Source organism: Lytechinus variegatus, chromosome 15 (assembly GCF_018143015.1).
Source record: "Lytechinus variegatus isolate NC3 chromosome 15, Lvar_3.0, whole genome shotgun sequence".
Taxonomy (NCBI): domain Eukaryota; kingdom Metazoa; phylum Echinodermata; class Echinoidea; order Temnopleuroida; family Toxopneustidae; genus Lytechinus; species Lytechinus variegatus.
The window spans coordinates 14,976,605-14,996,814 of record NC_054754.1 but is presented as its reverse complement, the minus strand read 5'-3'; the positions used below and the strand labels follow the sequence as shown (position 1 = coordinate 14,996,814).

The following is a 20,210-nucleotide window of genomic DNA, read 5'->3' as shown; positions in this document are numbered from 1 at the left end:
CATTATAAACAAACTTCAATAGCTTCAATAGCTTCAATAGAGCACTTAAAAAAATCTAACCAATAACTATAACACTCACATCATTCATCATACTTAGGATATCTTAAGGATCTTCTGTTCCCCCCCCCCACCTCCTGCCTTTATTTCGTTTCTTTTCCTGTCTCCTTTCATTCGCTCTACCTGTGCAGATCTGTTTTTTTTTTGTTTTTCTTTTACTCGTTCTTGTCCTTTGTTGTTGCTGTCTTTTTTTTATTTTTGTCTGTTCTTGTGATATTTCGTCTGTCTTGTTTTGGTATAACTTTTTGTCATGTCTTGTTCTTTTACCGTTCTGTCACGTCCTGTTTTCGCAACGTTTTTGTCTTGTGTGTCCTTTTCACTTTTCTTCATATCTTGTAATATAATCCAGCCTTGTTTATCTTCTACTTGAAAGAATATGTAAAAAATATACATATTTAACAAGGATTTACATATAATTTTTACAAGAAAGATATGATGACTTGTATATTATATATATTTTGAACTTCAACAAGAACGATATGATTTGTATATTATATATAGACATATATTGTTTTTTTCATTAATATGTCTTATTTATTGAAGGAAACCTTCGATAACAAGCTTTGCTTTTCAGAAGGTTCTTACTTCATTTCAAAATGTTATATTATATTTTGCTTTACTTTGTAACTTTGTTAAAATTTTGGAATGAATAAATTTGTTATCAATCAATCAATCAATCAAACAAAAACTTAACAAGCTGCGTTTCTGAATAACCATGCTCTATACCTAGGATATCTGATCGAGCATTTCAAATACATTTTTTTATTATGAAAATCAATAATGCGAGCGCGAAGCGTGAAATGAAAATATTTGATATTCTGAATGGATATGAAACGGGTGAATTTATATAAGCAGTGTTATAAGCACTGAGCAGGAAAATTCTGCAGGGGGGGGGGGGGCTAGCTCCTTCAAAACGTCGTTCATTAATTTTTTTCTACATTTCTGTCATTCATCATAGATTTCCAGGGGTGCGGCCTATGACAAATAACACATGCAGTGTGCTCACCCACAAGAAAAACGTAGGCTACTAGCCTACGTACGATCAATATAATGCATCACCATCACCATCGGATCACCATCTCATATCATCATCACGGCACATCATCACCGACCATCACCATCCTCCTCCCCCTCCTCATCATTATCACCCTCATCATCATCCTCATCATCATCCTCACCTCATCCTCGTCTGATCGCAACATTTGCCACGCATGCGTTGTTACTTGTCGATTCATAGAGGAAAATGGCAGCGCCCACGAAGCACGCGCTCTCTCTTCAAATCCTCGCCGAATGTGGCACAACGAAAGCAAGAGTCTGTAAAATGCGGCTTCCCCATCAAGTTGTAGATACGCCAGTATTCATGCCAGTTGGAACTCAAGGAACTATGAAAGGGGTGACTTGTGAGCAACTGAAGGAGTTAAATTGCCAACTTATTTTAGGAAACACATATCACTTGGGGATGAGACCCGTAAGTTTCCACGACGCTCCCTCTACGCGGGCCGGCGCCCAGGAGCTCATGACATGTATTGACCCATACTCACGGGACGGGTAGATTATGGTCAAAATATCTAGCAAGATAAATTATGAAAACAGAAATTATGCACTTGTCTAATTAGGCCTACCACGATTTATATGGATGATGGTCTAACGAGTGGCAGTTTTTCTGACATCTGGGCAGACTGGAACCTCACAAAACGAAAAGTTTTCTCCTTCTACCCCCGTTATGAATTGTAACAAAATGGCCGATCGAAACGGGGGTAGTAGGAGAGAACTTTTCGTTTTTTGAGCTGAGGTTCCAGTCTGTGCCCAGAATCAGATGTCAGGAAAACTGCCACTCGTTAGACCTTCATCCATATAATCGTGGTAAGTGCATAATTTCTGTTTTCATAATTTATCTTGCTAGATATTTTGACCATAATCTACCCTTGTCCCGTGAGTATATGGGTCAATACATGAGCTCCTGGGCTACCCCGCTCCCTGGCGTGCCTCTGTCTGGCCGTGGCGCGGCCGCTGCATTGGCCATTGCTTTATAGTGCTACGGCTTAGCCTTATCTCTTACTCAGCACTTTGTTGCACGGAGTCAGAGAAACGTACCGTACGTCGTAGGCTTACTACTGGGCACTAATGCTGTTTTGCACAGGCCGACTTCGAGCAAATTTCTCCACCTATAATTTTTAGCAAAACTAAGCAATGCATCAGCAGCATGGCAAATCGCTCAGTCTCAGAGTCATAGGGCCTACTCCTAATATTATATCGGGAACGGCTGTATTTTGGCTTCGATCACAACGTCGTTCGTTCGAATCTTCAGACATCGCTTGGCTTTGCCGTGTGCCGTAATATTGATATGGACTGAAGTTAGCAGCCGAATCATGCAAACACGCGGCATGCTTCACAAGCAAATATTTTGGTTACTAACTTCATGGTGAAGCCAAGCGAAGCAATGTCTGATCCCGTGTCTGACTAAGGATTTGAGTGGTCGATGTCCTCGAGATCGCAGTCGAAATACAGCCATTAGCGTTTGTGTTATTTGAAAAAGTGATGGTTGTATTGACCTCAAAATGCAACTGAGAGACTTGCTATGACATTTGTGAAATATTTACTGCCGTGGTGAGGCATGCTGGTAGTTGGCCGGTGCGAATCTACAGCAAAGCAGACTGGGAAGGGTTCAAGGACAGCATGTCAAAAGTAGCTGATGAAATATCATCCAAGCTCGAGGGAGCCTCCACTAGTGAATTGTGGGACATATTTCAAGCAGGAATCAAGAATGGTATAGAGGCACACATTCCTCATGCAATGTTGAAGCCCAGAGCCAACCTACCTTGGGTGACTGCAAGAATTAGAAAGCTCATCAAGAAAAGGAGTAGGGTTGTCAAGAAATGTAAAAACATCTTGAAATCCAGAGGACTTCTTCCATATAACCTTGAAGAGTATAGTAACAGTCTTAAGAAGATCATCCAGTCAGAGATCAGGAAAGAATACTGGAAATATCTTGAGTCTATCTTTGATGGATCTGATGATGAAGACAATCAATTCATGGCCATGAAACGATTTTGGAGCTTCATTAAGTTCAACCGAAGTGACAGTGGAGGAATTTCCCATCTTAAATCAGCTGGAAAGAAGCTTACTGACCCCACTGATAAGGCCAATGCACTCAACCATCAATTCCAATCAGTATTCACTGAAGAGACTCCAGTGCCTCCTGACTTGCTTCCCCCTTCTTCGCCTTATGAAACCATGCCAGATGTCATCATCACAACGAATGGTATCAAGAAACTGCTTGACAACCTGAAGCCAAGGAAAGCACCCGGTCCTGATGGCATCACTCCTCGAGTACTCAAGGAGCTATCAGGTGTTATCGCACCGTCCCTGAGGGATATCTTCAGGAAGTCCTATAGCACCGGGGAGATACCAGAGGACTGGAGAAATGCCAACGTAGTGCCTGTCTACAAGAAGGGAGATAGAGCGGAACCAAGCAACTACAGACCCATCTCACTAACTTGCATCGCATGTAAGTTGATGGAGCATATCCTTGCAAGTAACATCATGAAGCATGGAAACCACCAGGATATTTTGTACCCTCTTCAGCATGGCTTTAGACAACACAGGTCATGTGAGCTACAATTGTTAGGACTGGTAAGCGATCTGACCAACAACCTTCAAGGTGGAAAGCAGACAGACATCTTAGTGCTGGACTTTAGCAAGGCTTTTGACAAGGTCGGTCACCAGCGCCTTCTCCGGAAACTTGAGTTCTATGGAGTTAGAGGACATAACAACCGCTGGATTGCTAACTTTCTTCATAACAGGAAACAGCAGGTGCTCCTGGATGGTCGTAGTTCATCTCAAGTCGACGTAACTTCAGGCGTGCCACAGGGCTCTGTCCTCGGCCCCTGTCTCTTTCTCTACTACATCAATGACCTGCCTGATCAACTCAAGTCAAGAGTTCGACTGTTTGCTGATGATGCTATCATCTACCTCACAGTTCAGTCAGATGCTGATGCTGACCAGTTACAACAAGACCTCAACAGACTATGTGAGTGGACCAGTAGGTGGATGATGGAATTGAACACCAATAAGTGTGAAGTCATCACAGTCACCAGGAAGCGAAACAGGATTGTACACCAGTATAAACTCAAAGATGCTATCCTTACTCCTGTAGAAGCAACAAAGTATCTTGGTGTCACTATCACATCAGACCTGAAGTGGAACAGTCACATCAGCAATGTTTGTCAAAAGGCTAACAACACCCTTGCCTTCCTACGAAGAAACCTGCGAGTAAACTCTCCCAAGTTGAAAGCTACAGCATACCAATCACTCGTCAGACCTTTGGTGGAATATGCATCTACTGTCTGGGATCCATCAACCTCCAAGAACATCTACAAGCTTGAAATGATCCAACGCAGAGCAGCTAGATTCACGCTGAATCGATATCACAACACATCAAGTGTGTCATCGATGCTGCAGGAGCTAGGATGGACATCCCTTCAACAACGACGGGAAATCTCTCGCCTTGTGATGTTCTACAAGATCCACAACGAGCTTGTCCCATTCAACTCTGATGCATACATCACCAAATGTACCAGATCAACAAGAGCTGTTCACACTCAAGGATATCTGATACCTCAATCAAGGACCCAACAACATCAATGCTCCTTCCCCAGAACCATCAAGATGTGGAACACTCTCCCAGTAAATGTTGTGACAGCACCATCAACCGAAGCCTTTCGTCTGCAACTGACGAAAGGCAACAACAGCTAGATCAATACCTGTTTTTACTTGCACCATGTATATATTTGGCACATGCACTTTATCCTTGTGACACACACCTCACCAAGTTCTGCAAGAATCTTCAGGATTGAAGGAAGCAGACTACACAGAAGAAGAAGAAGAAACTTTCTGCATTAGCACCCCGACCTCGTCAACAAATTCTCAGACGGACATTGTTTCTCTTTATCATATGTGGACTGAAATAGCGACCAAAAGATTTGCCTGCAGCAGCTCACCCGTTTATCGGTAGAGGCGCTGGTCCAATATTTGGGATTGTCGCAGAAAACAAGGATATCCTCATAATCCAAGACAAATCATGTCTTGATGAATTGAGATTTTCCTTGTAAGTTGTTTATTGGGATAATTTTTTAATGGATTTTTCTCAAATTAAACCCTTACCTTAAAATTTATTTTATTTTTTTTTTCTGGTATTTTTACAATAAACTCTTCGCATGGGTGAACTTCCCCTATAAAGCCTTTGACTTCAAATGAGCAATTTTTTTGCTCTTAAATGTCTTTACTAAAGGCCTAAATGAATTGGCATCAATGTTAATTGCAATGTTTATTTTCAATTCCAGCTCAATATTTCATAAAAATACTGAATGTATCGGCATGTTTCGTGGCTGTGATTCGAAAGCTCCTGCTCTTTGTTCGACATATCTTATCACATGCTCAAAGTCGGCATCTTTCTTACATGTATATCTTCAGACTTCAGAGCATTTATGCATGTAAAATAAAGCCTGTTGCATTCTTCTCTAAATGTTGCTGTTCTGTAGTGTTTATGTTTGAGCTCAGTTTCCTCCTCATTTCAAATGTTTGATTCATTTTAGTTTGTTTTATTGATAATCATTTTTAAATTGCTAATGTTGATCTCGGTGTTGGTATTGTATTTCATTTGATTTGATGAATGCTCCGCTTTTTCTAAATTTCTCACAGGGTCCTGATACGTTGGATAAGGCGAAAGGGCTACATCACTTCATGGACTGGGATAGAGCATTGCTAACAGTGAGTGGAGAGGTTTATATTCACTTTGTCTAGACTTGAAGCAGTTGGTGAATAGACCAGTTCAGAGTTACCTCATGAGCAATTTTGGTCAAATGACCTTTCATTTCTCGGATTGTCGACCCTGAAGTTGGAAATATGGTCTGTTTGCTGCAACCGATAGATGGCGCACCATATTGTAAATTCACCAAAGTGCAGGCATCCCTTTCAGAATAAGAGTGAATCGATTTTAAAATCGTCATGGCAGCATGACAATGATGCCATTGGCAATTTCATTATGTCCACTTAAAAAATTCATAGATTAATGAACGATCTCATTGACACCTCCATATGTAGACCAATGCATTTCATATTTAACCTGGTTACATGTCATCCTTTTTGCAGGACAGTGGTGGGTTTCAGATGGTGTCCCTTTTGAAGCTTGCCGAGATCACAGAGCAAGGTGTCAAGTTTGAGTCCCCTTACAATCAGAAGGAGATGCTACTCACACCAGAAAGGTCCATCGAGATACAGAACAGCATCGGTGCGGACATCATCATGCAGCTCGATGACGTGGTGCACAGTCTGACGACAGGGCCTAGGGTGGAGGAGGCAATGCATAGGTAAGTACACTTGTTGGTGATAGCGATGATGATGATGATGATGATGATATGATGACGATGATGATGGTGGTGATGAGATGATGATGGTGGTCGTGGTGGTGGTGATGATGATGATGATGGAGGTGATGATGGTGATGAGATGATGATGATGGTGATGATGATGATTTTGATGATGATGATTATGTTGATGATGATTATGATGGTGGTGGTGATGGTAATGATGGGAATGATTAAGATTATGATGAAGGATGACTTTGATGGTGATGATGGTGATGATAGTGAGGATCGTGATGATGATGGTGATATGAAGAGCGTTGTGGTGATGAGTAGGAGGATGTAGGTGAGGATGGGCATGGGGAGAAAGAGGTACAGAAGGATTGCGATCGTGACAATGAACACAAGGATATCTTTTTGCTCTGCTATTGATAAACTTATACTTTTTATATTATGATCAGATCAGTTCGTTGGCTAGACCGGTGTATAAAGGCCCATGGAAGACCTCATGATCAGAATCTGTTTGCTATCATTCAAGGTGGATTAGATCAGGACCTCCGAATACAGTGTGTCAAAGGTGATATAAAATTCTGTTCCAAGAATTCCTAATGACAGCATTCACTTTTATGACAATAGCAGGGTTCCCACAGTCATGGAAAATCCTGGAAAAATTTGTGGTCAGGGAAAGTCAGGGAATTTGGAAAATTTGTGGAAAGTCATGGAATTGCATTTACCTCTTGGCTGTGGTAGCTTTCCAGTTTGTTGTGTCTCGCAGCTCTCATACTCTGTGATCATAATTGGTGTTCATGATTTCCATTTTTCCCAGTTTTGTGATTCATCCCAAATTCTACATAACTCCCGGGAAGTCATAGAAAGCATCCATTTAGTCATGGAATTCAGTTTTCAAATTTCTGTGGGAACCCTGAATAATTGGTGATGGAGTAAGTTGTGCCAATGCCTGTAGTTTAACACTGATAAATTGTGTGGTGTGAATGTGTTATTTTGATGGCATTTTGGCTAATTATAAATATTCAAAAAGCTTGAATTCAAGTGGACTCTGCCCCCCCCCCTTAACCCCTGCATGGGCACTAACCATGCTCCTTGCTTATTTTAGAAAGACTTGTTATTACAAATGTACTACATGTATTTATATAACATATCACTGTTACTGTTAGCCAATCAGATCGAATGATTTCAGTCGCTTTAAACAGTTATTGCGAATTTGTTATTATGACAACTTTTAGTGAAATAGGCCCCTGTAGACATCCATGAATTCAGTTTTGATACATTGCAGACAACAGTTGATAGACTGTGTTTGGAGGGAAGGGGGCATGGCGCTTGTAAGCCAGGATACTTTGTGGATAATTGAATTTCATTGGCTAACCATATTCTTCTCTTTTCTCGCCCTGTTTACAGAGATGGTCAAACGCGATACACCAGGGTATGCTATAGGAGGCCTGAGTGGTGGGGAGGAGAAGGATAAATTTTGGAGAATGGTATCATTATCAACCGACCACTTGCCCAAAAATAAACCTAGATATTGCATGGGTGTCGGGTGAGTATTCAACAGGCCTAGTAGCCCAAGTCACAAGTGACCTGTACTGACCGCACAGAAACGTTAGCGCTAACAGTGCACTAACAGAAGCCCTGTTACAACCAGTAATGTGGCGGCGATGCCTAATGTTACAACAATGCATTGCTTATAAACATTGAAATAAATGTTTTGAATCTTAAAGATGTGACTGAGCTTACTGTGACCGCTCTGTTAGGCTAACAACGTCTGTGCGGTCGGCACTGTAAAATTCACAGATACTTTAAAACATGGTGAATCCTTTTTGTGCTCTTAGATCAGACACTCACAAAATAATAGAGGTGGCACTTGAATAGATTTCAGTTCTATTTTGAAAAGTGAATACCTCGGTGTGGACGTCATAGAATACACCATGAGTTAACAATAGACTGCTCCTCGAGGGCATTCAAATTTAGCTTGTACCTTTTGAACACCTGGATCCTGTTGTACAAAGAGTTACGATTGATCCGATCAATCGCAACTATGGACGGCCAGCAACGTCAACATCTATTATGCATGTATGTTCAAAATATTTTCTAGCTGTGATGAATATTCATGCATTCATAGTTTTCTTGAAAACTCACTGCGCTTCTCTTTGCATAAAAAGGACATTGTGCAAATTTTTCGTAGAAAAAATTATGACACTAATGGATTTCCATAGAGTTACGTTTGATTGGATCAATCGTAACTCTTTGTACAACAGGGCCCTGGAGACATGCCATTCTATTCACCCTCCTCATTTATAATTAGTGAGGCTAGGTCTGTAGAATCCAGTCAACAGAGATTGAAAATTAGCACAGTATGTAAGGCAATCTACTAGTTTATGTCAGTGTTTTTCTTTTTTTTTGTTATTTTGAATGGCTCAGAAGCACTGCTACCATGGCAGCTCTCAGAACAGACTTTGAGGGATAAAGCAATGAAATGTCAGACAAGTCATGTCATGAAACACTCCCAGGATTTGTTTTAAAGAGACAGAGCAATGTTAATGTCTTTATCATTCATTGTGTTCCATCGTGTATGGGACTAAGAAGATAAATGATTATTGATCATGTGAGGAATGAATGTTGATGCTGCTGTACACCTCAAGTAAACTGTAAACTTGTCATGTTTGATTTCAGCTATGCTGTAGACCTTGTTGTCTGCTGTGCACTAGGGGTGGATATGTATGACTGTGTCTTTCCAACACGAACAGCAGTAAGAACATATTTGATTTTATTTCATTGATAAACTGACTAGTCTTAAGCTTGCATTGATCTATGGTTGGGTCCAAGAAAATAAATCGGGCTAAGGCTTTTTTTTAACACTCTTCCTGCAAATAAATTTGAAAGATAATGGTGACAGATATCAGACATAGGTGGATGTGTTGGAAACTGACTAAATTCAGATTTATTTGTTACTTATTTGAGTTTATTTTCACTTCGTCTATAATAATCTACTTCTCAGATAGCCTATCCATTTGGTAAATTATCAATTTGTCTATGGTCAATGCTACAGTTGATCTACAGTGTAATACCACTTAGAAATTTTGATTTATTTAAATGTCCAGGTGTTTCACAAAGATTTAAGTTTGACTTAGAGTCGCACTTAAATACCGAGTTGCGTATGGTATGAAAGGCTTGACCGCATTGGTCAGATCGTGCCATGAGGACACGCACTACTGTGTATCTATCAATATATCATATACGCGTCGGCATTTAAGTGCGAATTAAGTCATAACTTAAATCTTTGTGAAACACCCCCTGATTGTCTAATTTCCACTCCATGTACTGATTATTTCTGATTTGAATTTGATTAATTGCTAGTTTATCATAGAAAAGTGGTGTTAGACAAATTTGATAAAGCATAACATTTGATATAGTATAACATGAAATAAGGCAAAATTGGAAATGGGCTAAGTGGCAAAAAATAATGACCAAATGATTAGAAGATAAAGCGGTTTTTAGACTACCTAGGATTAGACCATGTTATTATTTTTGGTGTCACCTGTGCCTGGGAGGCGTAAAAGGAACTGAATTACTATGACCCGAAGGTCTCCCTGCTTGATGTAATAATTGATTCAGGGAGTGCAGATGGACCACTACACCTGGCGCCCGTTGGATAAAACTTTTTACCTGAAAAAACTCAGGTTGTTTTTACCGGAGTTTTTGGCCTGTGGTAAAGTCAATGGCAGAAATAAGACTAACCTTAGTTTTCAGCTTTTACCAGAGTTTTCTCAGGTAAAAAGTTTTAGGCAACAGGCCCCTGGTGGGTGTTTTATAAAGCTTTTCGTAAAGTTATGCACAACTTTACGAACGACTGGAACATGTTCTTATCAATAAGTCAGCTACATGGGATATATCATATAGCACAAGAAAGGGTCACCATTCAGGCGTAAAGTCATTCGTAACTTATGAACAGCTTTATGAAACAGACCCCGGGTTTCCCAGAATACCCCCGGGATGTGGGAATAGACCATGTGGGATGAAACTGATGTAAAGTGTAGACCAAGTGGTAATTTACCCTCCAATCATGTCATTTTATTGGTCGTTCTTCAGAGGTTTGGGTGTGCCCTTCTAATGGATGGTCAACTTCAACTGAAAAACAAGCAGTTTGCCAATGACTTCCAACCAATTGACAAAGATTGCAAGTGTTTTACCTGTCAGCGCCACACCAGAGCCTACATACACTCTATATGGAGTTACAGTACTGTGGCTTGTCAGCTACTTAGCATTCATAACATAGCTTTTCAGGTCAGTGTATTAATGATGATAATTATAACAATGGTAATATTGATAGAATTCAGCTGTAATCTCTCATTACCGTTTGTTTTATTCAAACTCAAATTAAATGTTGATATTTTTATATGTGCATGATTGGGGAAAATTAGAAAGGGCCCAAACTACCCATTGTCATAAGGTGCATTGAGGCCGATTAAGAGGACATCCAACAAAGGCCTTAGATAGCCTTGGATTAATACAACCTTACATTATTGTTTTTGTTTATTCCATTTCATAAATGTAGCAGACTGTTCCAGGAATTTTGATGAGTTTTGGAGACAGTGTCATTAGTAGTCAATCATTGATACATTTGCCACATATTTGTTTGCTTTTGTTCTGTGGTCATTGCTGCATGTACTATACATCCTTCTTAAAAGGAAAGTTTAGTATTAAAGCACTGTCACACTCAGCGATGTGTGATATGACTGATAAGATTATCCAGGAAAAACAGCAAACAATGGTTTTATGAGAAAAGTCATGACAGCGAAGGCCGATTGTCACCAAATCATTGTCGATCTAGACTCATTTTATGTGCGTACACCTGAATGAAATCATGAAGTTGAAGTTAAGAAGTCAGCACATTGAAGATTGGCAACACAACGTGGGACTGTTTTCTTGGGATCAGGCCCATCTCCCGGCAGAAATGCAAATTTTGCTAATTTCTGAGCAATTACTCATTCTCCACCTGAACCGCTTTTACATATTTTTTATATCGTTAGGGTTCCCACAAGTAGCCATGTTGGAGGACAAACAATAAAAACTGTATCAAACCATGATCAGTCATTGTTTATGTGGTCTAATGCACAGGTTATTTGTTGTGTCCTCCATGGTGACATCTTGTAGGAACACTCAATACATACAAACACTATGGTGGTGATTTTATTGGATGTTGTTCCAGCTAATTTTGAGATTGGTACCATAACTGGCATATATCTTTATAGTTCTGTCAAGTCAATCTCTTCCCTTGTTTTTTTTTCCAGATGAGACTAATGAAGAATATACGAGAGAGCATCATGGAGGGAAGGTTCCCGGAATTCATCAGATCCTACTTTAAGACAGTTTATCCAGACAAGAACTACCCAACCTGGGTCCTTGAATCACTCGCCTCGGTCAATGTAGAATTGGAGAGATGACAGCGTTGTGAGGCCAGGGTTTGTTACTTACATCAGTACTAGGCAGGGCCCTGTTTCATAAACCTACATGCTCAGGGCAAGCTGCATTGATATTGTTGTAAGCTACTGAAATAATATCACTCTATTGGCTGAGACCAATTTTAAGAACGTATTGAACCGTGCCAGTGAAACTAGGGTCTAAGTTGTCTCAGTTTGGTTCTCCAACAATGGAGAACAATTAAGCCGGGGACTCGGCAAGATGTCTTTCATAGAGTTGACATCCAAGGGAGTGTTTTACAAAACAAATAGTAAGTGATTTTTACTGATGAATTTGCCCGACCCGATCGGTTGCAAGGATTTGGTGGCTTATAACAATAGTCAGTAGAATCATTTGAATTTTATTTGTTTTATGAAATGCTCTCTACAAAAGGTATCCTTAGTGATGAGATATCCTCAGGGGATAATTCCTCTGAAGCAGCCAGTGCTAAATATATTTAGCAGAGATACATGTCATATCGCTATTCTCCTATTTGAGAACAAAATAATGACTACTACCAGTATTGAACCAGATGCAACTTATTTAGGATTCAAAATGAAGATCAGAAAGCCAAATTTGAAGACTATATCTATGCTATCGCAGAAGTGGTTTACGGTACACCATGTGGATTGTTATAGAAACAGTGGATAGAAGAAGAAATGGATAGGCGAGAAAGTGGAAATTTGAGAGTAGAGTAATCTTTCTTTTCTTCTTCTATCCACTGTTTCTATGACACTCCACATGGTGTACCGTAAACCACATCTGCGATTGTACATGCCACCATGCAAATCTTCAAACAACATCTATATCTATGCTGTTTTGGAGAAGGCTTTGATGGTGGAGAATATTATTTGACATTCTGTGGCAATAATTAATTGTTTGAATCTTGGTAATAGAATGTTTGTTGAATTGAACATCTACTATGAAAGATTTATGCCATATAGCTAAGTAGAATTAAAATGCGTCATGGTTTATCATGGTGACCCTTTCTGAATATGGACCAGATTCACAGCCATTTTCACTCCATTTCCTCATTTTATCCCCCTTGTAATATTAAGTCCGTATCTGATCTCGAGTCATATTCCATCACTATTTGTATATCACGTGTAAACCTATGATTTGTTTTCCAATGTCAATTTGATTGAGCATTTCACCAGTGGGCAAAATAATTTACTTTAATTTTTGTTGTTGCTCAAACATGCTTTTAATAGTGACCAAATGAAAAGAAGAATCACCTGTTTCTGAAGACCCCTAAGTGTGGCTCCCTTGAACTGTCCCCCCTTAAAAGCATTTATTACCAGGAATCTGCCCTCATGCTGCTGTTTTTCTAGTCGTGCATGGGTGGTCTTATTTTATTTGATTTCACTTAGTTTCCACATTTCAGTGACAAAAAGTGTGCAAGTAAAATCATTTTTTCTACACAACACATCAATGAGCAAATATTTTCCATCGTTATGATAAAAATACATAGCATTCTTATTCAAATGAAAATTTTGCTCATAATTTTTCAAATTGTACATGCATATGAAGTAAGAAAAAAGTACACATATGTGTCAGTCAATATAAATGATGAAGATATCAGGGGTGGCTCCATCGTGTTCTTCATGTCTTCCTTGCACAGCCTGTTCATGGAATAACAGTGTAAATAGTGCAGGCTGAATTTGGAGTGAAAGAAGTAGCAGCAGAACACATCGGGTATAGATACCAAATGCGATAATAGAATAGTAATTAGTTTTAATACACTGATAAAATCTGAAGGAATCCAGTAGCGTTTTGCATACCATGCTTCAAATTAAGCCTGAGTCGAATCGATTTTAAAATCGGTGTTCGATCGATGTCATCGAACACCGGTGCAGATTTTGCAAAATCGGTGCATCGAAAAAAAAAAAAAAATACGTCGGCCGTAAGTAGTCGGCCGGCCGATTCGTTTGGATCACACAATCAATCATCAAAATATCAGTAATGTCCAACTTGACTACTACTTACTTGATTTCTATTGCCCCCCAAATGAAACCGATTGTGTAATTATGATGCCTATTCACCATTAATTTGAAGTTTATTTCGATCATACTTCGAGTCTTACTCGTCTGCTCGTGCTGAGATAATTTATGCACGATGAATTCATGAATGGAAGTCATGGCCATCGATCGTGCATGCGCAGTACTGTTCTTTAATCAAACCAGAAAATGGCCGGAGATTGACGCGATCAACGTAAAATAAATCTTGCTTTCATGAACAATATTAATATCATGACCACAGAAGTGACAGAACATTATTTAATCGTAATATTTAACAATAATTTGCATTTGATAATCATTAATATGAATTTAGAGCTTGATGTGAAACGTTTGTATTTCGTTTCAATTTTCAATGGCGGACATCTCATGACGATCGACTTGAGTCGAGAGAGTGCACTTGTCTAAAAAAAATAATTATCACATCAGGATTGATTCTCGAACATTGCCTACATTCAAAAACTCTTTTCAAGATCGTAATATAACCATATAATAACATTTTACATGACAAAACAGAGAAAATTGCGTTTGATATTTTTTTCCCATCAATTTGAAGCTAGTTTGTGCCCAACTTTGGGCTCTGATTTCATGAATGGAAAATATGTCATACGTCATCGAACACGCATGCGCATTGTGCTTCTTTTCTCGGAGCTCGGAGAAGACGTCCAGAGATGGAATAACTTATAACAAAAGAAATAATGCCAGTATTAATTCTTCCATATGAACATAACATACTTTGATGACATCGTCAATATTCTTAGTATGACCATAAAATCTTGCTAAATCGTAATAATTTATATGAATTTATGGCTCGATTCGAAACATTCGTATTTATTTCGATTGCATGCTCAATATTATTGTAAAAAAATGGATTATCAGGATTAATTCTCAAACATCGTCATAACTCATATTCCACAATCTTTCCTCACAATCGTTATATCAGCATTGAATAGCAATTCAAATGACCATCCAGAGAAAATTACGTATTTATTCGCATAAATTTATTTGGAACTCATTTTGGAGCCAACTACACAATCTCAGGCAAGTTATAGCGATCTCCGTTGGTTGCACTTGTTTGCTGGCGCTGACAAGCACGCCTGTCGTTTCGGGAGAGTGAGTGTACGGGGCTGCGGACGGGGCTGGTGAATGCGAGTCTGGACTGCGAATGCTAGTTGACCGAAAATCATTCGGATCGACTCTGCGTGATTCATGTCTTTATTATTGTTTCACTTTAAACTTATATGTTGTCATCTGCAAATATCATTGTTGAAGATATTTTGGGAAGAATTCTGCATTGGTCCCCGGCCTTTTTTTGTGTGTGTGTTTTGTGGTCATGGAAAATACAAACGAACTTTGCTCTGTCATCTGCTTGTGCAACGCTCACCCGGCCGGCTAACGCGTACGCCAGCGCATACCGTCAGTGCGTAGTGCATGCATAGCGCATCGACGCGATGGCCGGAGCAAATTTTTTCCCGCCTTCAATATTCGATGCATCGATGTTCGATCGAATTAAAGCTGTCGAACACCGGTTTTCAAAATAATCGATATGACTCAGGCTTACTTCAAATGGTATGTGAACTTTCAAATCCAACATTTTCTCCACATTAATAATTATTCCTGTTTCTTTTCGACATGAGCTCGCTTCTTCTCTTTCTGCAGACTTGCCACTAGATCTCTCCATTCTTTAGCATATTGCTGCAGACTAGAAAGACTTGTAATTCTTCAAGATCACACTTTGTTTGGTGCTCTTAAAAAAAAGACAGTTCCTGGTCTCTCTCTTCAGCTCCTCCAATTACTCTTCTGCTTTATTGAGGATCAGATCCAGGGAGGATCTCATCTCACGATCCTTCACGGCTTATATTAAGGATCTCTTCTCCTCCCTTCCTGTTTGTAAGAAGCTCAAGCCACTTCTGCTCCGTTTCCTACTCATCAATGGGGCACACTCATGGAATTTCTCTTTTGAATTTTAGGAGTGAACGTCAACCAGATGATGTGCCATTGACTGCTGCATCTCAGCCAACATTTCTGGATCTTCTTTGCAATTCTGGCTTGACCACCAAATGTGGTTTGAGATATGTTTTATCCACGGAGCAAGATCCTGGCAATCTCTTGTCTTTGCCTTGTTGGTTAGTCTCTTCACAACTGATTTGGCAAAATGCCATACATCAAACTGATGATCTATCCATTCGTAATCCTCTCGCAGCATCTTTCTTATTCCACTGTGCCGACCAGTGGCGAAAATCTTAACTTCGACCCCAGCAGCTAGCATGTTGTCCGAGGATATCTTGCACCCTAACTTTTCCATAGCGACAGAACTATTCGCTTGAGATTCCTGAACTTAAGCCATGGCAAGGGCTTTATGGGTTGAAGAATCCATACAAGTATAAAGCCATGGCAAGGGCTTTATGGCCCGTATTCTGAAGTCGGGTTTAACTTAAAATCAGGTTTAAAGTTGTGGTGTAAGTATGAGAAGCCAAAAGTATCAAAATTTTTACTAAGTTGTATGTTTCTTATGTTTGTTGTGCTATTTCGTGATTCATCGATAGTGAAGACAATCATCTATTTATACTTCCTTCACAATTATGAATGATTTGAGAGCCGAATGAACTGAAGTATGATATATCTACTGTTAGTGATTGTGTAACAATTGGCTGTCCATACTCAAACCACAACCTTTAACCCGAGTTTAAGTTAAACCCGACTTCAGAATAGGGGCTCTATGGGTTGAAGAATCCATACAAGTATAAGTGCTCTTAAAAAAATTCCCTTGTGGCAGTACGAGAGGACAGTCCCTGGTCTCTTTGTCTTCAGCAGCTCCTCCAACCACTCTTCTGCTTTATTTAAGGTTGATCAGATCCTCAAAGGATCCCATCTCATGGACTGCTCGCTTAACCTGCCTGGCATGCTGCTTCACGACTTATATAAAGGTTTCTTCTCTCCCCTTCATGTTTGTAAGAAGCTCGAGCCACTTCTGCTCTGTTTCCTACTCGTCAATGGACACACTCATGGAATTTTTCTTCTGAATTCTAGGAGTGAACGTCAACCAGATGATGCGCCATTGACTGCAGCATCTCAGCCAACATTTCTGGATCTTCTTTGCAATTCCGGCTTGACCACCAAATGTGGTTTTAGATATGTTTTATCCAAGGAGCAAGATCCTGACAATCTCTTGTCTTGGCTTTGATGGTTAGTCTCTTCACAACTGATTTGGCAAAATGCCACACATCAAACTGATGATCTATCCATTCCTAATCCTCTCGCAGCATCTTTCTTATTCCACTGTGCCGATCAGTGGCGAAAATCTTAACTTCGACCCCAGCAGCTAGCATGTCGTTCAAGGATATCTTGCACCCTGGCTTTTCCATAGCGACAGAACTAGTCGCTTGAGATTCCTGAACTAAAGCCATGGCAAGGACTTTATGGATTGAAGAATCCATACAAGTATAAACTAATATTTAGCGTTGTATCTTGGGGAGTCACAAGGGTCATCTGTGATTATGGTTACAGGTTTTCCCCTTTATACCCGAGAAGAGCATTGACTCCTGCATGAAATTGAAGGTTGTGTTGGTTTGCAAAGAATGCTGCCATTCTCGCAAGATATCTCTTCCCAGGTCATTCTGATGAAGTTCATCAATTAAAGTCCTTCGCTCAATAACAGGAATCCACTTACGATCTATGTAGAGTTTCCTCACTTCTTATCGAGAGAAGTGAACCGTGGAACTGGGGTTTCCTGTCATCTCTAATCATCTTCAGCAGATCATCAGTTATCACCATTCTTGTGCCTTTCAGAAACTTCAAAGATTTATTTAGTTTGTGTTAACATTGATTTAGCTGTGTGTAGAACATGCTTTGATATGACTAACTTGTTTGGTAAGTTAGCAACTGTAAAGATGTCTTCTCTTTGCACCCCAATGACTTGCAATTAATTAATTCATTAATTCATTCATTTTAATAGAGTTTCCACATTTCTTATCGAGAGAAGTACATGTAATCCCTGGAACTGGGATTTCCTTGTATCTTTAACCATCTTCAGCAGATCATCAGTTATCACCATTCTTGTGCCTTTCAGAAACTTCCAAGATTTATTTAGTTTGTGTTAACATTGATTTAGCTGTGTGTAGAACATGCTTTGATATGACTAACTTGTTTGGTAAGTTAGCAACTGTAAAGATGTCTTCTCTTTGCACCCCAATGACTTGCAATTAATTAATTCATTCATTTTAATAGAGTTTCCACATTTCTTATCGAGAGAAGTACATGTAATCCCTGGAACTGGGATTTCCTTGTATCTTTAACCATCTTCAGCAGATCATTAGTTATCACCATTCTTGTGCCTTGTAGAAACTTAATTGAATTTCCTAGAGATTCATTTAGTTTGTGTCAACATTAATTTAGCTGTGTGTAGAACATGCTTTGATATGACTTACCTGTTTGATAAGTTTGCAACTTCAGGGATGTCATCTTTGTTTAACCCAATGGCTTGCAATGACTCCTTCATCATACATGTATCTGCTGTACAAATAGCTTAGCATACAAGCGTTGAGACATGTAGTAATGCGATTATTCTCCTAATCGTTTTAAATTGTTGCCGAAAGTCCTCAGTTTCCCTAAGTATTCAAAGAAAATTATGTAAGTTAGCAACTGTAAAGATATCTTCTTTGTTTACCCCAATGATTTGCAATGACACCTTCATCATACATGTATCTGCTGTACAAGTAGCTTAGCATACAAGCGTTGAGACCTGTAGTAATGCGATTATTCTTCGAATCGATTTAAATTGTGGCCGAAAGTCCTCAGTTTCCCTAAGTATTCAAAGAAAATTATGTAAGTTAGCAACTGTAAAGATATCTTCTTTGTTTACCCCAATGATTTGCAATGACACCTTCATCATACATGTATCTGCTGTACAAGTAGCTTAGCATACAAGCGTTGAGACCTGTAGTAATGCGATTATTCTCCTAATTGTTTTAAATTGGAAAGTGGGTATTACTTCTCAGTAGGAATGGATGGAAGTGATTAGCCAGCCAAGAGAAAAACAGCTCAGCATTCATCCATCCACTCTCACTGAAGCCGTAGAACCAACTTTCTGGTGCTCCTTCCATTGGCCTCCAATTGCGGGAGACCCTCCTCCCAGGGTAAATTACAAATGGGGGACAGAAAGTACCACTTGCTGATGCCGCCTCCAAAGTACTCAGGTTCGTCTTGGTAGTGGACGAAAATGAATACACAAACTTGGCACCTCTCATGCCAATGACCCTGTCACCGCTGGGAGAAAGAGCAAAGCCACTTTCATCTGCGTTCCAGATCCTGTCTGGAGAATCCAGGATGCTGACGGCATTCTTCTCCCGAAGGTAAGAGTGGAGACCCTCGAACCACTTGTCTAGCTTCTGGGGGGTAAGGACTGCCCTCTCTTTTCCAAGATCTTGGGGGGTCCGCAGAGAAAGGGTAGGATTTCTCTTCATGAATCTGGCGAACCAGTTTTTACCTGGCTTATTGTCTTTAAAGGGAGTGGATCTCCCATCCTCCCGGATGATCTGCTGGGCCATCTGCACGAGGTGAAGAAAAGAAAGGGAAAAAAAAATAACAGTCATAGTATGAATGATGTAATGAATGTGAATAGGATATATTCATTTCATTAAATTGAAATGATTTAAATCTATCACTTTATCCTCTCCAAAGTAATGATTTTAAAAAAGGTGGTGGAATTTTATTTTGATTTTTATCATTAAGTGAAACATAAGAATAGTGTATTTTGATATATTATATTACCTTCATTACTTGGGACTGTGTCCTCCCATACCCAATTCTGGACATATATATTGCCCAGGAGGCAAGTCTTGCTTCCTCAGCCATCGTTAAATATTCGAAACTACACCCCATAGTGCGCCAGATGATTTATCCGAGCATGCTCCATGAGAGTGAGAGAACTTACGCGCCGAGCTGAGGCGACAAGTTCTCCCACCTCCCCGATGTATGCAGGGGTCATAAATTTGACCCCCCCTACAGGGAGATATGGAGAATCCGTCTCCAGCAATAGCCTAGGAAAAGGAACCTTCCTGAATGCGTCCGAATGCTCCCCAGTGAAATACTTCACCTTGCAGCCGAAGCTCAAGTAGGTGTTGTGGAAAACTTTTCCCCAGGCCTCGACCTCTATAGGTCCAAGGGTGCAACAGTGGATATGAATCCGCTGATGTCTGTTGACCCTCTTTCTGGTCGCTTCTCTAACGATCCTAGAGGGGACACCGGAAGTGTTTCCGTCTTGTCCCCGCAGATGCAGTACGAGGACTTTGCCAGTAACCCC

At 39.9% G+C, this 20,210-nt stretch overlaps 1 protein-coding gene across 1 annotated transcript; it reads left to right on the top strand.

Annotated features, from left to right (window-relative positions):
- The first annotated feature begins 1,290 nt into the window (after positions 1 to 1,290).
- Positions 1,291 to 12,554, top strand: LOC121428904 (queuine tRNA-ribosyltransferase catalytic subunit 1-like). The gene is made up of 8 exons (XM_041625785.1): positions 1,291 to 1,525; positions 5,758 to 5,826; positions 6,208 to 6,425; positions 6,881 to 6,996; positions 7,836 to 7,974; positions 9,108 to 9,183; positions 10,524 to 10,718; positions 11,726 to 12,554. Exons 1-8 carry the CDS (start codon positions 1,301 to 1,303, stop codon positions 11,876 to 11,878), a joined length of 1,191 nt encoding a protein of 396 aa, XP_041481719.1. The 5' UTR covers positions 1,291 to 1,300; the 3' UTR covers positions 11,879 to 12,554.
- Positions 12,555 to 20,210: the final 7,656 nt, after the last annotated feature.